The following is a 17466-nucleotide window of genomic DNA, read 5'->3' on the forward strand; positions in this document are numbered from 1 at the left end:
TGGTTTTGTTCGAGGCAGGATCCCCAGTCACAGCCGGTAGATGCTCAGTCAAGATTTGTTGAATAAATGCAACGTGCTAGCACGGAGCCAGGCTCCTCCCGGCCCGTAGGAGCGCGCAGCCCAAGCTCACCTCCAAAACCCCAGCCCGCTCCAGACCTGTGCACTCAGAACCCGAGGGCTGAACAGGGCTCTGCACTCTGGGAACCTCATCGCTTCTTAGCAGACCTTCCAGGGGCCCAGCTCCTCACCCGTAACTGCCCACGTGCCCAAGGCCGGGAGAGGGACATCCCTGGCTCCTGTTCTTCAGCAACCCCCAGGGTGACAAGTGCTGGCATCTCCTTCAGACTGTCCCTGTGTGCTCGGAGCCCACACGCTAACTAACTGCTCAGTGGTCATCTCCCTTTCTGTGTCCTAGACACAGCTGTCCCTCAACAAGCCCGGGTCCCCATCCTCTATGGGCCGGGAACCCACAGTTCTGGACTCTGCCCAACTCAGTCCCTCGTCCCTCACCCTCCTTGCCTCTAAGATGCCACCATCTTCCTCTAGCCACACCCACTCCCGAGCCTACCTGAATCCAGGCCCATCCACTGCTGGAGGATTCTGCCACTGTGTCCCTGTGCTCAGCCTCCAGCACCGCCCGATGGGAGCCCCTGCACCAGACCGCTGGGGTGAGGTGTATTTTTTTTAGCAAGTTTTTATTTGAGAGCACGAGCACGGTGAGGGGCAGAGGGAGAGGCAGATCCCTGCTGAAGGACTCCGATTTGATCCCAATGGAGGATTTGATTCCGGAACTCTGGGATCAGGACCTGAGCTGAAGGCAGCAGATGCTTTACCGACTGAGCCACCCAGGCGTCCCAGGGATGAGGTTTAAAATGCTCCCCTCCCCGCTGCCTTCCGGAGGCAGGTCTGAGTTTCTTGCGACTTGCTGTGCACAACGTCGTCTCCCAGCTGAAGCCTGCAGGGCACTGATGCAGGGTCACCCCCACTAGAATAGAGGCCTCCCTGACAGGTGTGCCCTCCACAGGCATCTGTCCTCTGCTCTCCCATCTTGGACCTGGCCTTCCTCAGGGACTCGCTCCTACCTGTTCTCACGCCCCGCATGCCTCATTCCCATGTCTCCGCTGGTGGGTGAGTGCCCGGCGGGGAGGCCTGCTCTCCTCCCACTGCACGGACAGCCCCGGGCCAGACGCCACTTATAGGGTACATGCCCGGCAACAGTCAGGGCTCCAAGCTGTGACCTCCCTGAAGAGCTTGTCCTTTCACCCTCCAGTCCTGGACCTGGATGTGCCTTCGGGGTAGGGGGGTGGCAGGGAAAGGCTGCCCCCCGCCACAGCTCCCCCCAAAGTGACAGAGGAAATGAGGCAGGGTAGAGGCTGGTGCGGATGGAGCCCTTGGAACTCAGAGGGCGGCTCATTGGGCTAGACACTGCAGCAGGAGAGGACAGTCTGTTCACAGGGGACAGGGGTGGCGGCTGAGAAGGGGACAGGCCAGGCAGATCAGCCAGGCTGCAGTCGCTCGGTCTGGGCACTTGCACCTTCCCCAGCAGCGTGCGTGTGCGTTTGCATGGTCTCCAGGGAGCTGGCAGGGAGTGTGCATGGAGACCCCAGTTCACACTCCTGAACCTGCACCTGCTCAGGCTCTGAGTCCCTCTGACACCTGTCCCCAGCATTGGCCCCATGGCTGGCTGGTGCCTATGGGAGAAAACCTCCTGCCATCAAATGGCTGGGGGCTCCAGCAGTCCCCAAACCAAGCTGGGCCCACCATTCACCAGGCTCTGGCACAGAGTGGCTGGCAGGCTGGAGCGACAGGGCCCTGCAGGGAGGGGGCAGACAGAGGCTCTGGCCAGAGGCCACCCAGGCACTGTGTGCCCAGCTGGGCCTTGTCTGTTGTCACCAGGATCGGGGACAGAGGTGTGGGATTAACCTCTGCAGCTGCCATGGCCAGCGGCTTCCCATGCTTGCAGAGACCAGATCCCAGCTCTCTGTGGCCGGAGAAGCCCAGGCCCCTGTTCCAACCGAGGGTTCTCAGCCCAGGGATGAGGGGCAGGAGGCAGTGGCTCCACGGCCAGAGATGTTCGGGAGGTGCGTGGGTGGCCTGGCTGCTGGGTGGGGGTGCCAGGAGCGCCGGGCAGTGGGATGGAGACGCCACAGGCGGGCTCGCTGCCAGAGTCGGTTTATTAGGGTGAAGGGGCCCTGGGGGACCCAGCGGCTGGGGCACCCCTGCCCCTCCCTGCACCCACTCCTGGGATAGGTCAGCCCCAACTGTAGAAATAAATTTTCTGCCAGGCAGGCAGGTAATCCATGAGCGGCCCTGGAACGAGAGGGAGTTAGGGGCTGAGGGCCAGACTCCAACCTGGCCCCAACCTGACTCTGCTCTACCTGAGGCCGCTCTCAGGAGCCTCAGCAGCCCCAGCCCAGCTGCTCACATCTACTGGGCCACCAGCCCCACAGACTCTCCCACCTGCCCGCCCCTAGGAAAGCAGCAGCAGCAGTAGCGACCTTTGTCCCCTTTGCAAGAAGACCCTCAGGCTTCAAGAAGCCACTGGGCTGGTCCCACTGTGGACACTGATGGCCTCTCTGCTGAGGGAAGAGCTCCAAACAGCCTGGTGGGCACCAGAAAGCCCCAGAGAAGCCAGGGGTATACGGCTCCGGGGTCCCGGGGCAGCTAAGGCTGACAGCCCAGGGTGGCCCTACACTTCTCCCAGGACAGGACACCCCCTTCCAGCCACCCCTGAGGCTCTATGTGCCAGCCTGGCCCTGCCCAGGAGCTGTCACCCGCCCAACCTGACTCTCTGGGCTCCCTCTCCTGACTCTGTCAAGAATCAAATGACAAGGAGATGAAGAGACAATAGTCAAGGACAAGGGCCACTGGACAGACCCGTGACACTCTGTAATCATCACATCCCTATCCCACACTTACTTGCCACTAGGCCAACGCCCGGAACGTGGTCTGCCAGCAGCTGGAGCAGGAAGAGGATCCTCGCCCTGCAGAGACATGAGCAGGAAGCAGGCTGAGTGGGGGGGTCTCGGTGCCTACAACCCCGGCCATAGGCCTGGACCGCCCACAGCTCAGCTCCGGACTTGGCCTTATTCGCGGCACCACACACAGTCCTCCCTCGTCCTGCCCTTCCTTCTCCTGAGCCAACGCATTCCTGGGGCACCGCACATGGGCCAGTCCCAGCACAAGGATGGTGAGGGCCCAGAAGGACAGCCCCACCTTCGAGAAGCCCCGTGAACCAGAAGAGCTGAGCCACGCTGAAACCTTATGAGCCAATGTTGAGTGACCAGGCCCCCTGAGGGAGGCACACTCAGAGGAAGGGGCCAGGGCCAAAGCCTTATTTTTTGTTTTTTTTTAAGAGATGGCACTTTCCCATGGGAGGACCTGGGGTGACACGGCAGTGCTGGGGATGGTAACAAGAGAAATGATGACAAGACTCGGCATCTGTTGAGTGATTCTGTACCAAGCACTCCCGTATGTCTGAGGTCACAGAAGGCCTCCCACAACCCTTTGAGGCGGGCACAATCACATCCCCATCATTCAGATGAGGCACAGAGAGGTTCAGTAACTTGCCCAAGGTCACACAACTGGAAGGCAGCCCGGCCCCAGAGATGACACTCGGTCTCTGACAGGAAGGACAGGGGGCTCCCCACACAGCCTGTGCCCCAGAGCCGCTCAGCAGCCCACTCCCTGTCCTCTGGGGAAACAGGAATTTCTCTGGCAGGTTTCTAGACCTTTCTCAGTCTGAGCCACTGCTGTAAGGGTACTAGGCTGGTCTGCTTGGCAGGAGCCAAACTAGAGGCTCGCCACCTATGGGGCCACCTCTGCTGGTATGGTCACCTCAAAATGCCTTAGTTCCAAGATCCTGGGGCTATGCTTCCTCTGCAAAGGGCAGACCGTTTGTGGGGGGAGCTCATATGGTCCACGTAAGTCTCTGGAATATTCCTTCAGAGCAGGGAATAGGATTTGGCTTTAGTAGCTTGTGAGCTTTCAAACTTAGCTGGAAACAGGGACAGCCAGGCCCGGCTGTTCTCACTGAGGTGGCATTAATTGCAGCCCAAACTCACTTCCTATTGCCTCAGAAACAAAGCAAACCAAACCCAAACAGAGGCTGTGCAGTCCTAGCAGGAAATGTGATTCCGGGTACGACTGCAGTCTTCCAGAAGAGAACTTACTAAGACAGGAGCCTCTCGTCTGTCTCCTGGCCCCCGTCGCTGTACAGGGACCACCCCCGCCCCTCCAGATCACAGTCACACCTCAGGCAGTCACCCGGCAGACCTTGCGGCACTTGGTCCCAAGCCACCCCCCAACTTGCCGCCAGTGGGCCCTCTGAGCCTGGCTAAGGCCGGAAGCTCTGGGCCCTCAAAGGAGACAACGGGGGCTGGGCAAGGTAGGGAGAGGCTAAGAGAGATCATGGAGGTGGCCCCTGGCTCTGCCACAGGCCAGCTGGGCGGCTCCGTTTAAGGTGCCCAGTTTCTGTGAACCTCAAGGGCCTCTCTGCAACGTGCGGCTCCAAACCACTCAGCAGGAAGAAAGCCCCCCCCCCCATCCCCACGGCCCCATCCTCAGCACGCCCAGGGCTAGGCCAGGGGCCTGAACACCCCAAGGCAGTGGGTGCAGGCCGAGGGTGGGCCTCGCCCCTCCTGGGGCCCGTCCTCACTCGGAGAAGCGGTCGTAGAACGGGGAGCGCAGCAGGTAGTAGAGCAGCAAGATGGTCCGTCGCCGCAGCTCCAGCCGCTCCCTCCGGCTCAGGCCCTTCCTGTCGCTCAGGAGGCTCAGGCTGGGGGCAGGAGGGAACACGGTCAGGACCAGCAACGGGGGAGGGGGGCCCCCCATCTGCTCCAGTGGAGACCGGTCTGCAGCACAAAACCCAGCAGAGGGAGTGGTCTCTCCAGGCAGGCCCAGGCTTACCTGGTCACATCCACGACCCCAGAGAGGAGCCAGGGTGTCCACGACCGCTGACCCCACAGGCCCAGGCTGAGCACTGATGGCCATGGTGTCAAGGAGGTCTCCAGCACATGGCCCACCCCACCCCCCGCTCCCCATCGGCCCGTCCTGCAGGGCTGGCCAGCCGTGTGGGCTGAGGATACAGTGCAGCAGCGGCCGGGCGATGTACAAGGACTCTGCGATGGTCTCCTGCAGGCCCAGAGGGGTGGGGGTGACACTCAGCTCCTCGCGCTGCTGCTGTTGCTGCCGTCCTTCCCGCTGCTGGGGGGCTCCCCAGTGCCTCGAGTGCAGGGATGGGGCTAGAAACACAAGGGCCACGGCTAAGCAGTCAGGCCCAGGCTGACCTCAGCCCTGAGGCGCCCGGGCCACAACATCCTACACTTACTGTTCTGGAGGGTTCGTACCACTCGGTTTGACCGTTTCCCCACGTACGACTGCTCCTGGCTGTCAGTGCTCTGGTCACCATCTAGCAGGGACAGACAGAAGGCCATGCTGTCAGAGGGCCACGTTTCCAGCAGAGCCTGTGGAGAACATGCGTGCTGTGAACGCTCCTGGGGGGCTGAGGTGAGAACAGGTGAGCGTGGACAAGCCTGGACCAAGGCAGCGGCTGAGGCAGGACGCAGTCGCCGGTGATGTGGGGTCAGCACCATCCCCGGCCTGGGGAAAGTGCAGCATCACCGGTGGCAGGGGAGCCAGCCAAGAAGCCAGACCTCCCTGGGGACTGGAGGGAGGGAGGGAAAGAGGGAGAGCCCAGGCCTTCTCAGGCTTTTGCATTCAATATGATCAGGAGGAGAAGCAAAGAATGGTCCCCATCGAGGGCCAGAAGCATCAGGCCAACCGGTAAGGAGTACGAAGCCCCGAAGGGACAGATCTGCCAGGTACCCAGCCTCACACAACTGTGGCACTTGAGATCCAGAACAAGGCCCATGGTTGGCAGGACCTCTGTCTCCACCTCATGCTGTCCCTCGTTCCTGCCACCCACAAAAAAGAAGACAATGGTGCCAGGAGTCCCGAGTTCAAGTTCTGATTATGCCTCTACCCTCATCCTTTTTTCCCTCTGTACAATACAGGGGAATGAGAGCAAACTGAACTGCTGGGGATAGATGTGCTCCCTGAACAGACAACACGCCACTCCCGCCGGCCCGCTCGAAACCCACGAATTAGTTCCATGTGCCAGGCCACTCCAGAGTGTGGCAACAGCTTACCAGGGGGCCGCGCCTGGGTCTCCCTGTCCAGCGGAACAATGGGGGGTGAGGTCTGGAGGCCAGCCTTGAACCAGATCAGCAGGAACATCCGCAGGACAGCCCTGGGTTGGGAGTATGACAAGGCTGCGGGGGCGATGGCTAGCCAGCAGGGGGTCAAGGGTGCTCTGATGAACCCCATCCGAACTGCTGGCCAGAGTCACCTCCACCCAGGACCTGCCCTCCTCAGTCCCGACGTACTTGGCCAGCTGGATGAGGGCGATGACAAGCCAACGGCCCACTTCACCCCACACCTTGGCGGCCCCCATCTCCATGAACACTTCCACGCACTCCAGCACGCTCAGCCATGTCAGCAGCTTCTGCTGGGACAGCGACTGCAAGGACCCCAGGCCAAGAGGTCAGGGCTGGGGGGACCAGTCCCAGGCCATCCCCCTAGGGGAGGTGGATTTTCCCCTAAAACTACCCGTGTAGGCCTGAGTTCTCCAGGGAGCAGAGGCTACCCTATGCCTCTGAAACTCAGTCTCTTCATCTGAGACAGGGGCACTAACAACTCGACCCTTCCCCTGATGAGACGGCCTGAACCTCAGCAGACGTGGGCATGTCTCACACTGAGATGGTAACACAGGCTACACACGCAGTCCCAAAGCTTCCCGCCCTCAGCTCCTGCCAGAATTCTCACCACAGGCAACTTTTTCTGGAGCGCTCTCCGCAGGATCCCATCATTAAGCAGCACGAGCAGGTTAGAGGCAGAGTACACTGAGAGGGAGAGTTGTGGCCTTCAGGGGCTGCTCCTGCAGCCTCGCCACCCTCCCCTTCTCCCCAGAGCTGCAGGGATCACCTGTTACCTGCTCTACTCCTCCTGCCCCAGACTGTGTGGAAACCAACCCGCCTCCTCACCCACTTCCTCAGAGCTCCCCGCTCCCGGGTAAGATCTCGTGTGGGTGGCTGTAACACGAAGGGATGGTTTGATCTCTGTGACAAAGCAGTGACTGCCCTGCCCCAGAGCCCTGGTTGGCCGGCTGCCCAGAACTGCCCCTCGCTCTCACAGCCATGGATGGGTGGTCTTGCCTCCTGGCCTCCTCTCTCTGCAGCCTGCCCGCCCCCAACCCCGCCCAGAGGCAGCTCCAGTTCCACCTCACATGCTCCCTGGGCAAACACGACTGAGGCAGTTACAGTCTGAGTCTCCTCGAATGTGAGAATACAGTCTGAGTCTCCTCGAATGTGAAAAATCTGGGCTTGAATCCTGCCTCTCGGATCATCAGTAGTTGTCCCGTAACCTCACTGAGCTGCCCCTTTAACTGGACACTGAGGACAGTTACACTACCCACCTCCTATGACTCCAGGGAAGATTAACTGGGCAAAGGCAGGCAAGGTACTTGGGTCAGTGGCCAGACCAGTCAAGGTCCCCAGATTTGTCTCTGGTCTATTTGGGGGGCGGGGGGAAGACGTCAAGACCGTGGGCTCTGGAACTGTGTCCGACTCAGCACAGGACCATGTAACGGAAAGCCTAGGACTGCGGACCGGGGTGGTCCCCGCTCTGGGAAGCCTCGCCGCCCCCCACCCACCCCAGAGCCCCACTCACCCAGCTCTGACAGCTCGTGCGAATCGGAGAAGCGACCTGGGGAGAAGGCACAGGAGGCGACGGTGAGCATTCGCCTTAGCCTGCGGCTTCGGGCGCAGACGTCCCCTCCCTATGCCCGACGGGAACCTGGACGGAACTCCTCAAGCACAGCGATCACTATTCTGATTCCGAAGGGAAGGGGCCAGTGGGGGTCAGGGGTCAGAGCCCCTAAGGGTTGGGGCAAAGGTCAGGGTAGCACCTGCCAGCAGGTAACTGAGGCCCCGCACTGCAGTCTCCAGCTGGGCCGTGGCGGCCGGGTGACGAGTCACGTACTCCTGGTAGCGGAGGCTCAGAAGCCGCAGTTTCTCCATCCTGCCCTCGGGACGGATAGACTCACGAACCGACTGCACGACCAGCTGCAACACCCTTCTTCCTGCGCCCTCCTTCCTGCTTCCGGTCCTAGGCCCGCCTCTTCGTTGCTTAACTTCCGAGGGCCAGAAGGATAATGACGAGAAGGGCCATTGAACCACCCTTCACCCCATTGCCTAAATCACCTCCCTCCAGGGTAGCGCTTAGCAACTGCGAGCCTGATCCCGCCCTCCCTGCTGCTTCAGGTCATTGGTTAATACACACTCCGCCCCTGACCCTCCCCGCGGCGTCGGGACCCGGTTCTTCCGCCTTCCGCGTGGGCGGCCCTTGCGCCTGCGCAGTTAGCAGTTCCAGGGAAGCTCCCGCGGTAGTCTGAGCAGTTCATTCTAGAGAATGGACTAGGACCCTAGAGTCTTTCCAATAGAACACCGAGAGGCTCGAACGGGAGGACCGTATTTTAAGGGGGCGGGGAGGTAGTCGGCTAAAGGAATTACGATCAGACTTGAGGAGGCGCGGGGACAGTCCTGGCAGGCGTCTTTTTGGCCACTTGCCTCGTCTCCCGACCCCCACCAGAGGTAGTGTTGGGGAAACTGAGGCAAGGAAGAATCCAGCCTTCCACGCAGTCTCGATCCCTGGTCAGCCACTGTTAGTGCTGGGCTTCGGCCACAGCTCCCGCATGCACTCTGCGGGTGTGCAGTCCCATCCTCGCGGAGAAAACTCTGTTTCCGCCTTCGGTTCTTCGCTTGGAGAGACTTGGTCGAGCGCTTCCCTTCTCTGAGTCTCGAGTTTTCCTATCTGTAAAATGGTTTGAGGGGAGCCTTGCTCCTTGAACTCCGGCTCAATCTCAGAGCGCTTTTCGGCTCTCGGATGCACCTTCCGGTCCTCAGCGGCTCCCCAACGGACGGGCGAGAATACCGGGAATCTTCCCATACCGGGCGGCCTCCCTGAAAGAGGCTGTGGCGGGACAGGAGCCGCCAGAGGCGGGGCATCTGACGCTCTGGGGAGGCCGCCACTGATTGGCTGTGGGGAAAGGGGCGGGGCCTGGGTGGGGTCAAGGGTCTGAGCCTTTGGGGACCTGACTCGCTGGTTCAGGGAACTCTGAAAGTAGTAACACGTTGTTTTACCTGATTCCCTCTACGGAATATTATCAGCAGGTGTGGAAAGGATCTGCTTAAGAACGCCCAGCCACATTCGAATCTTGCTGTAGTCTGACCACAGAGCCTAGGCGGCTTCAACAACACGACTCACTAGGAAGCCACAGCCCCTCCTAGACCTCCCCACTCCTTCACCCTCCTCTCCAGCTTAGTTTTCTTCTATATCAGGTGGGGAAACACAGCTACCCTCCCTACTCATGCTAAGCAATGATGACCCAGGGAGATGTGTCCAGGGGCCTCGGGAGAGGCTAAAGTTCTTGGAGAACAGAGGGGGCAGTCGTGGGCATCATCAACACGGTTTCTCACCACCTCCTGGATGCCAGGCTTACTCCTAGACCACTCTTTCTGGCAACCTTGCCAGCTAGGTGTGCACTCTATTTCACAGATGGGGAATAAGAGGCCCCAGTAGGCGAAAGGACTTGTTCCAGGTCATGTGACATGGCATTGGCCAAATGGACCACAATGTGCGTCTCCCACAGCAGTGCCCTCTCTCCCACTGCCCACAGCCTAGCAGGGGCAGTGACACAGTGAGGCCACGTGGTCGGGAGTCTAGCCAGTAGATGGGGTTAAGACCAGGGCTCAGGGCATTCAGTGTGGGGCTCTTTCTCCTTTCCTCCCTGTACCCCACCATCTTAATGAGCCTGTTCCCGAACCTCACCAGTGGGCACTCCTCCAGTCTCTCCCTCTGCAGCCGTGGAGAAAGTGAGGACAGGACGGGGAGTGTGAAGTTTCTGTGATACTCGCAGGGCTGACGGGCCTGTGGTTCTGGGGAGAAAAGGTGTGGAGGACAGAGCAGCAGCATCCCCCAGACAGAGTGAGGGGCACTGGCCTCTGTTTCTCCACCTTCCCTGCAGGACTGGGAGAGGAGAGCCGGCCCAGCCACTTTGGAAGCAGCAAGGTTGCCTGAATGTCCTCTCCAGATCTCAGGCCTGATTAGGTCCCAGAAACAAAGAGTGGCCATGTGTGGAGGAGGTACTTGGCAAAGCCCCTCCCTGCTGGGTCCCTCTACCTGGCATTGGTCACCTGGCTGGGATGGAAGGGCCTCTGGGCAAGTTGGGCCAGAACCTCCCATTGGTCGGGTAGGCCCTGAGCCACAGGAGAAGAGAGCTAGACCAGTCTAACCAGTATAGAGGAGGTCACTGAGGCCCAGAGAGGGGGCTTGACTAGGCTAAGGTCACACAGCAAAGTCCTGGGCAGAGCTGGGTCAAACGAGGTTTCAGGCCTAGAAGACTGCCCTTTCATATGGCCACACCTGTCTCCCACTCCAGGCTAGAGATGAGGGCCAGAGGGGCTAAAGGCTCAAAGTTCCAAGCGCCAGGATAGCCTCTGCACCCCCATCTCCTTTTAATTCCCAGATGTGCAGGGAGCCACCATCAGTCTCCATGGCAACCGTGACCCCGGCCTCCCAAACTGGACCTTCCTGGAAAAACCCCATCTCCCAGAGAAAGGTATCCTGGCGTCTTGAAGGTAGAGACTTGAGAGGGTCTCATGCTAGACTGCTTTCCACAGCTGCTTTTGGGTTAGGATCTCCCAGGCCCTCATTTTAATAGGTGAAGTTGCGCTAACCGGTCTGGCAGAGAGGCCTGGGGCATTTCGTCCACTTTCAGCACCCGACTTAGTGCTCCGTGGGTGCTGGACCCTGGCTGGACTCCCGGGCCCAGTACAGGACAAGATAGACAAGGCTCCAGGCCCAGGATTAGTCTTCTTCTAGGCGGGGAGACCTGCTATAAACAGGTCCACGAGGTCAACTTCCAGGAGGGCTAGGAATAAAATAAACCAAGGGAGGTGGAAGGAGGAGCCCGCCCTCGGGAGGGTGGGGGTAGGCAACCTGGTGGAATCCAGGCAGAAGGAATATCAGGGGCAAGTCCGGGGCAGGAAGCCTTCGAGTAGAGCAGCAGGACACTTTGCCTTCAGGGAAGAGCCTAGGAAGGGGTCTCAGTGTTGGAACAGGTCACTTCCCTCCTCGGGAGAATAACGCCTGCGTCACAGGACCGAAGGGAGGGTTAACCGAGACGAGGGGAGGGTTAAACGAGACGAGGCTCAGCAAACCTCAGCACCGGGCCTGGCACGAATGTGCGCTCAGCCAGACGTGACTGTTCTCCTTCACGGGCCAGAGCGCCCACCGCTCCTTCCAGGGCCGAGGCCGGGCTGCGGTCGGCTGCGGGGTGCGAGGTGGGGCCGAGTCAGAGATCCAGTCCCAGCCCCAGTCACAAGGCGCAGGTCTAGGCAAGGGTGGGGAATCCCGGTCCCCGCGTCAGGGAGGCCCTCGCCAGCTCCGGAGCAGGAGTCGATCTTCGCAAGGCGGCTCTGTCCGTGTTGCCAGAAATGAATGGGGGTGGGGCGGCCCGGGAGCTCCAGGTGCTCCGAGCGCTTGGGCAGGACTCGGCCAGCCCCGCCTCCAGTGCCCGGAGCAGGTGTCTCGGACCCTCGAGGCCCCGCATTCCACTCCTTCCGCCTTAACCCGGCCGTCCCTTTGATCCCGGGCCCGGGGTCACGGGCCCCTCCCCCGATGGGAGGTTAAGGGAAGGAGATGGGGCCTCAGAGCTGGAAGAGGGGGATGGGCTCAGGGCAGGTGGCGGGGACCGTGGCTTCCTGGGTGGCTGCCCCTGCTCCCTCCAGTCATCCTGGGGGTTCCCCGGGTTCCTCCCGGGCTTTGTGGGGGGGGAGCGTCGGATGCCGGGGCGGAGGGCGGGGCCAGCCACCCCACAACCCCCGGGGTCTCCCCGCCCCTTTGGGCTCAGCGGAGCGGAGGTGAAACCTGAACCCAGGTTGGGGGCGGGGCTGGCTCCTGCTCTGGACGGGCCTGGCCTGCGCCTCCACCCCCTTCCCCTGCACCCCGGCCGCCTTCTGGAAGAGGAAGGTCGGGGTTCCCGAGCCGCTGGAGCAGGTGAGGTGGCGACTGAGAGCGAGACGGAAAACAGGCGGCCGTCGGGCCTCGTCGCCCAAGGCTGATCCTCCTGCCTCCCTCCCCGATCCTCAGGGACCGCGATGGAGCCCACAGCCCGGGGTCGCGCTCCGCCCTGAACGCCCCTGCCGGCAGCTATGCTGCCCCGAGGGCGCCCCCGGGCACTGGGGGCCGCGGCGCTGCTGCTCCTGCTGCTTCTGATCGGATTCCTCCTGTTCGGCGGGGACTTGGAGTGTGAGCGCGGCGAGCGCGGAGGCGAGCGGAGGGGCCCGGGATCCTTCCCCTGCCCGCTGACGCCACGTGTCTCTGCAGACTGGCGGCCGCCGGGCGCTGGTGCCCTAGACGGAGACCCGTCTGCGGACCGCGGGGGCCACAACCACTCGGACTGCGTCCCGCCGCCGCCGCCGCTGCCGAGGTGCGAGGTAGGTGAGCGCGGCCCCTGGCGGCGGAAATCTCAGGGGCGCCGCGCCCCCAGCCGGACCTCTCGGACACCTGTGGGAATGGCGACACCTGGCGAGACTCCGCCAGGTGGCTCTGACATTGACCAGCGGGCCGGGGACGCCTCCCCTGCTCCCGGCCTTAATTTCCCCTTTTGTGAAATAGGGGTGGACTCCTGCTCCGAGTGCCCCCACCACAATCTTCCTTAGCTCTGTTGCCGGGCGGGGCTGCGCTGCCCTCCGCCTGGCCAGCCCCGTCGTGGGCTCTGGTGGGGGAGGGGCAGCTGCTCACCTTGTCATCCCCTCCCCAGCTATTGCACGTGGCCATCGTGTGTGCGGGACACAACTCCAGCCGAGACCTCGTCACCCTGGTGAAGTCTGTGCTCTTCTACAGGTATAACAGGTCGGGGGTGGGGAGTCAGCCAGTAGGGAAGGGAATACAGGCTTGGGCGGGATCTGGGAGCTCCAGTGGTCCCATCTGCACCACAGGGACAGTGGTTGGAGATGGTTCTAACAGCATCCGAAGCTGGGGACGGAAAAGCTCTGCAGAAGCTGTGCTTCCACTTCTGAGCCCCTCCGGTGGGTCTTGTCCTGAGTTCTTCTTTCTTGGGCCTATCAGCTTTCCTCACCTGTCCTTCCCAAAGGAAAAATCCGCTGCACTTCCATCTGGTGACTGATGCCGTGGCCAGGAACATTCTGGAGATGCTCTTCTACACGTGGATGGTGCCCGCTGTCCGGGTCAGCTTCTATGACGCAGAGGAGCTCAAGGCAGGGGCCCTGGCCCTTCTGGACTTCTTTCTGGCAGTGCCCAGTCCTTTCCTTCCTCCCAGGGTATCGGGGGTGGGGCATGGGGGAGAGGTTAGAGCTGCCTTGGAACCCCCGATCCCATCACACCCACTGAAGCTCAAATCCCTCATCCTCCCTGGGGCCATGCCTTCTTCCCCTTGTGTCACCCCTGGCGTATGTTCTGGCCCTCATAGGCCCTTCTCTGCCAGGTTCAAGCCCTGTCCTTCCCACCCCCTCCCCCCACACAGCCCCAGGTCTCCTGGATCCCCAACAAGCACTACTCTGGCCTGTACGGCCTCATGAAGCTAGTGCTGCCTGCTGCCCTGCCCCCTGACCTGGCCCGTGTCATTGTCCTGGACACAGATGTCACCTTCGCCTCTGATATCGCAGAGCTCTGGGCACTCTTTGCTCACTTTTCTGGTGAGAGGCCTGGGACCCAGCCCCAGCCAGTCCCCCCTCCCTGGCCTGTCCAGGCCTGGCTGTAGCCTAGCCCTGAGCCGAGAGCCAGTGACGGCCTCAGGCAGCTCCCTCATGCCCTCCCCTCCCAGATGAGCAGGTGATCGGTCTTGTGGAGAATCAGAGCGACTGGTACCTGGGCAACCTCTGGAGGAACCACAGGCCCTGGCCTGCCTTGGGCAGGGGATTTAACACAGGTGGGACAGTGGTCGGGGGATGCAGGAGGGGTGACCACTGGTCAGGACACAGAATGCTAGGGACCGCCTCCCCCCCCCACCAAAGAATAGTGCTATGGACACCAGGAGAAGAGCTGGAAAACAGTTCCAACCTTGGCTGTGCTGGATGACTTTGGCCAAGCCACCTGGTTCCCCTGGGCCTCTTGCTTTCTCATCCATGAAATGGGGATGATGTTGCCAGCTGTCGGGTCACTTGAGTGGGAGAAGATGGCTGTGGAGGTGCTCTGTAAGCTGGGCGGTGCCCCCCTTTCACCTCCAAAAGTAATGATGGTTGACTGAAGTGGTCCATGCTCCTGTCTGAACAGTCAGAAAATACCAATAAGTCAAAAAGTAGACATTCAAAAGACATCTTCATGAACCCTGACCCCAGGGGCAGGGTTAGCCCAGGTGGGCATGATGACCCCTTCCCCTGGGCAGGTGTGATCCTCCTGCGGCTGGACCGGCTCCGGCAGGCTGGCTGGGGGCAGATGTGGAAGCTGACGGCCACACGGGAGCTCCTCACCCTGCCGGCCACCTCACTGGCGGACCAGGTCTGTGGGGGGGACCTCTGACAGGAAGCAATGGGAGGGTGAGGGGGGCAGGCTCTGGGCCACAACACGATGGCTGTCTCTGCCCAGGACATCTTCAATGCCGTAATCAAGGAACACCCAGGGTTGGTGCAGCCCTTGCCCTGCATCTGGAACGTTCAGCTGTCAGACCACACGCTGGCTGAGCGCTGCTACTCGGAGGCGTCTGATCTCAAGGTGAGTGGGGTTGGGGCTGAGCGGTGGGCTTCTGGTCTCTGCGCGCATTCCCTGAACATCTCCCTCCTGGGTCCCAGGTAATCCACTGGAACTCACCCAAGAAGCTTCGCGTGAAGAATAAGCACGTGGGATACTTCCGCAACCTCCACCTGACCTTCCTGGGGTATGACGGCAACCTCTTGCGGAGAGAGCTCTTCGGCTGCCCCAGCCCACCCCCTTCCGGGGCCGAGCAGGTGAGAGGGAGCCGCCTTCCCTCACCTTAGGGAGGCTCTGCCCCCTCCCTGTTCTGATAGGACCTAGCCTTGTCTGGGGACTTGCCCTCCCGCCCCAGCCCTGGCGCCCTTCTCCCCGAAACCCCCTCAGGTGCAGCGGGCCCTGGCGCACCTGGACGAGGAAGATGCCTGCTTCGAGTTCCGGCAGCAGCAGCTCACTGTGCACCGCGTGCACCTGACCTTCCTGCCCCATGAGCCGCCGTCCCCCCGGCCCCACGACGTCACGCTGGTGGCCCAGCTCTCTATGGACCGGTGAGAGTACCGGGGAGCAAGGCAGGGGCTGGGACGGGGGATTCCGAGAGGACGGTTTCAGTGGTAGTGCCTGAGGCTTGAGGAGTTCCCAGATCCGGAGACACAGGCTGTGGTTAAGAGCTTGGGTGCCTGGGCACCGATGTCCGTAGCTGGGGGACCACGGGCAAGTCTTCCTATCTCCAGCCTTTGCTGTTCTTACCTGTTCCCTGGGAAGGGGTCCCCTTGTGGGGTCATTGTGCAGGTCAGGTAAGACCAGCTTAGAAGGGCCCGGGAAGGTGCTCAGTCACCCATGGAAAGGGGTGTCTGCGGCAGCTGCCCCGGAGAGCTGCCCCAGCGGGCTGACCACCCCCCTCGCCCCAGGCTGCAGATGCTGGAAGCCCTGTGCAGGCACTGGCCGGGCCCCATGAGCCTGGCCTTATACCTCACAGACGCAGAGGCCCAGCAGTTCCTGCGTTTCGTCGAGGCCTCGGCAGTGCTCTCTGCCCGGCAGAACGTGGCCTACCACGTGGTATACCGCGAGGGTCCCCTCTACCCTGTCAACCAGCTGCGGAACTTGGCATTGGCCCAGTCCCTCACGCCTTACGTCTTTCTCAGCGACATTGACTTCCTGCCTGCCTATTCCCTGTACGACTACCTCAGGTGGGCCCGGGGACGGGGGAGTGGAGTGGCAGAGGGGTGTGTGTGGATTGGGACCCTAGGCAAGTGTGTGGTGGCTCCTTTGTGGGCCTCCATGTCCCCTGTAAGATGGGGTTCGTAGCAGGGTGGAGGGGCCGCATCAGCTCTCTGGGCTGCCTTTGGAGAGGAGGGGAGGCTGGGACTGCTTCCCGCAGCAGCCCCCCACTTGTCTGTCTCCCGCGGGGCGGTCGGGCCAGCTAGCCTTGGGTCCTGCGGCAAAGGAAAGGGAATCGCTGGGCCCAGAGCCTTCCTCGCCTCCGGCACTCATGGGCGCTCCCCGATCAGGGCCTCCATCGAGCAGCTGAAGCTGGGCAGCGAGCGGAAAGCGGCCCTGGTGGTGCCAGCGTTCGAGACCCTGCACTACCGCTTCCGCTTCCCCAGTTCCAAGGCCGAGCTGCTGGCCTTGCTGGACTCCGGCTCTCTCTACACCTTCAGGTAGGGGAGGCCCCTGCTCGGCTCTGTTCCCCCACCCATATGGCTCCCCCCACCCTCTCACCGAGGCCCATCCTGTTCCACAGGTACCACGAGTGGCCCCGGGGTCACGCGCCCACAGACTATGCCCGCTGGCGGGAGGCTCAGACCCCATACCGCGTACAGTGGGCCGCTGACTACGAGCCCTATGTGGTGGTGCCTCGTGATTGTCCCCGCTATGACCCCCGATTCGTAGGCTTTGGCTGGAACAAGGTGGCCCACATCGTGGAGCTGGATGCACAGGTGAGGAGGATGTGCCTTACTGCCTCCAGTTTCAATTTGGATACCTCCAGGCCCAGGGAGCTCACTACACCTCGGCTCGGCACACGGAACCCTTAAGCAGTACTATTAGAAATTTCACTGGTGTAGAACTAAAATCTGCCCTTTGACCCTTACTTTGGCTATTAGAGGTGATCAGATAAGCCTGCTCCCCATCCCTCCCCCCAGCACAGGCAATGGATGTCCATCTGCTTCTGTCCTGTAGGAATACGAGCTCCTGGTGCTACCCGAGGCCTTCACCATCCATCTGCCGCATGCCCCAAGCCTTGACATCTCTCGCTTCCGCTCCAGCCCCACCTATCGTGACTGCCTCCAGGTCCTCAAGGATGAGTTCCACCAGGACTTGTCCCGTCACTACGGGGCTGCTGCCCTCAAATACCTCACCGCCCTGCAGCCACCCCGAGGCCCCGCCTGACCTCCACGAGGCTGGCCCTCCATGGCTCACCCCTACGCTTCCCCTTGGCTCTCAAGGGCTCCCTGTAGACACTGGAACAACCCAGCCACCCCCCCTGCTACTTAAATTATTGAAGGTCTCAGTGGAAAGGGCTTCCGTTGGAGCACCTGTGGGGTGGGTCCTGGGGGCCTCCCCTTGCTGCTGCGGCTGGGGTCTACTCTCCTGGTGCCCCAGCTGTTTGGGGCTGGTTCCCCCACCTTCATCTGTACATTCCTTTTTTTGTAATTAAAGTTCTCTTTTTCATGTTCCATCTGGTTTGGGGCATGAGGG

General features: G+C 61.4%; 2 protein-coding genes across 8 annotated transcripts; one reads left to right on the forward strand and one right to left on the reverse strand.

The window, feature by feature from the left end:
- Positions 1-2156: 2156 nt before the first annotated feature.
- On the reverse strand, positions 2157-9058 carry PEX16 (peroxisomal biogenesis factor 16). 2 transcript variants are annotated; one of them, XM_082747441.1, is made up of 12 exons: positions 7967-9025; positions 7729-7764; positions 7032-7091; positions 6826-6902; positions 6387-6520; positions 6150-6250; positions 5330-5410; positions 5088-5243; positions 4909-4981; positions 4658-4777; positions 2920-2984; positions 2157-2310 (listed from the first exon to the last, which is right to left on the reverse strand). In XM_082747441.1, the coding sequence occupies exons 1-12, from the start codon at positions 8076-8078 to the stop codon at positions 2252-2254; spliced, it is 1074 nt and encodes a 357-aa protein (XP_082603567.1). In that variant the 5' UTR covers positions 8079-9025; the 3' UTR covers positions 2157-2251. The 2 variants fall into 2 exon arrangements, with proteins under 2 accessions (XP_082603567.1, XP_082603566.1); XM_082747440.1 differs by lacking the exon at positions 7032-7091 and having other exon boundaries at positions 7967-9058.
- Positions 9059-11045: 1987 nt separating this feature from the next.
- On the forward strand, positions 11046-17444 carry LARGE2 (LARGE xylosyl- and glucuronyltransferase 2). 6 transcript variants are annotated; one of them, XM_082747382.1, is made up of 15 exons: positions 11051-12117; positions 12211-12369; positions 12448-12557; positions 12884-12966; positions 13217-13310; positions 13607-13778; positions 13907-14011; positions 14468-14580; positions 14668-14793; positions 14871-15026; positions 15157-15317; positions 15678-15956; positions 16278-16427; positions 16511-16706; positions 16948-17444. In XM_082747382.1, exons 2-15 carry the CDS (start codon positions 12273-12275, stop codon positions 17155-17157), a joined length of 2052 nt encoding a protein of 683 aa, XP_082603508.1. In that variant the 5' UTR covers positions 11051-12117; positions 12211-12272; the 3' UTR covers positions 17158-17444. The 6 variants fall into 6 exon arrangements, with proteins under 6 accessions (XP_082603510.1, XP_082603506.1, XP_082603511.1 ...); XM_082747381.1 differs by having other exon boundaries at positions 11054-12117; positions 13217-13340; XM_082747384.1 differs by having other exon boundaries at positions 11046-12117; positions 12211-12557; positions 13217-13340; positions 15912-15956.
- Positions 17445-17466: the final 22 nt, after the last annotated feature.

The sequence above is a fragment of the Mustela nivalis genome (assembly GCF_964662115.1).
Source record: "Mustela nivalis genome assembly, chromosome: 9".
NCBI lineage: Eukaryota > Metazoa > Chordata > Mammalia > Carnivora > Mustelidae > Mustela > Mustela nivalis.

Bases quoted from the DNA above. Each gene is read 5' to 3' on its own strand.
- PEX16 (XM_082747441.1), bottom strand. From the start codon at position 8,078: ATGGAGAAACTGCGGCTTCTGAGCCTCCGCTACCAGGAGTACGTGACT. The intron at 6,903-7,031 runs GTTGGTTTCCAC...TCTCCCTCTCAG, and splicing joins GGAAGTGGGTGAGGAGGCGG to TGTACTCTGCCTCTAACCTG. The intron at 5,411-6,149 runs GTAAGCTGTTGC...TGTCCCTGCTAG, and splicing joins GACCCAGGCGCGGCCCCCTG to ATGGTGACCAGAGCACTGAC.
- LARGE2 (XM_082747380.1), top strand. From the start codon at position 12,273: ATGCTGCCCCGAGGGCGCCCCCGGGCACTGGGGGCCGCGGCGCTGCTG. The intron at 12,967-13,216 runs GTATAACAGGTC...TCCTTCCCAAAG, and splicing joins AAGTCTGTGCTCTTCTACAG to GAAAAATCCGCTGCACTTCC. The intron at 15,027-15,156 runs GTGAGAGGGAGC...AAACCCCCTCAG, and splicing joins CCCCTTCCGGGGCCGAGCAG to GTGCAGCGGGCCCTGGCGCA.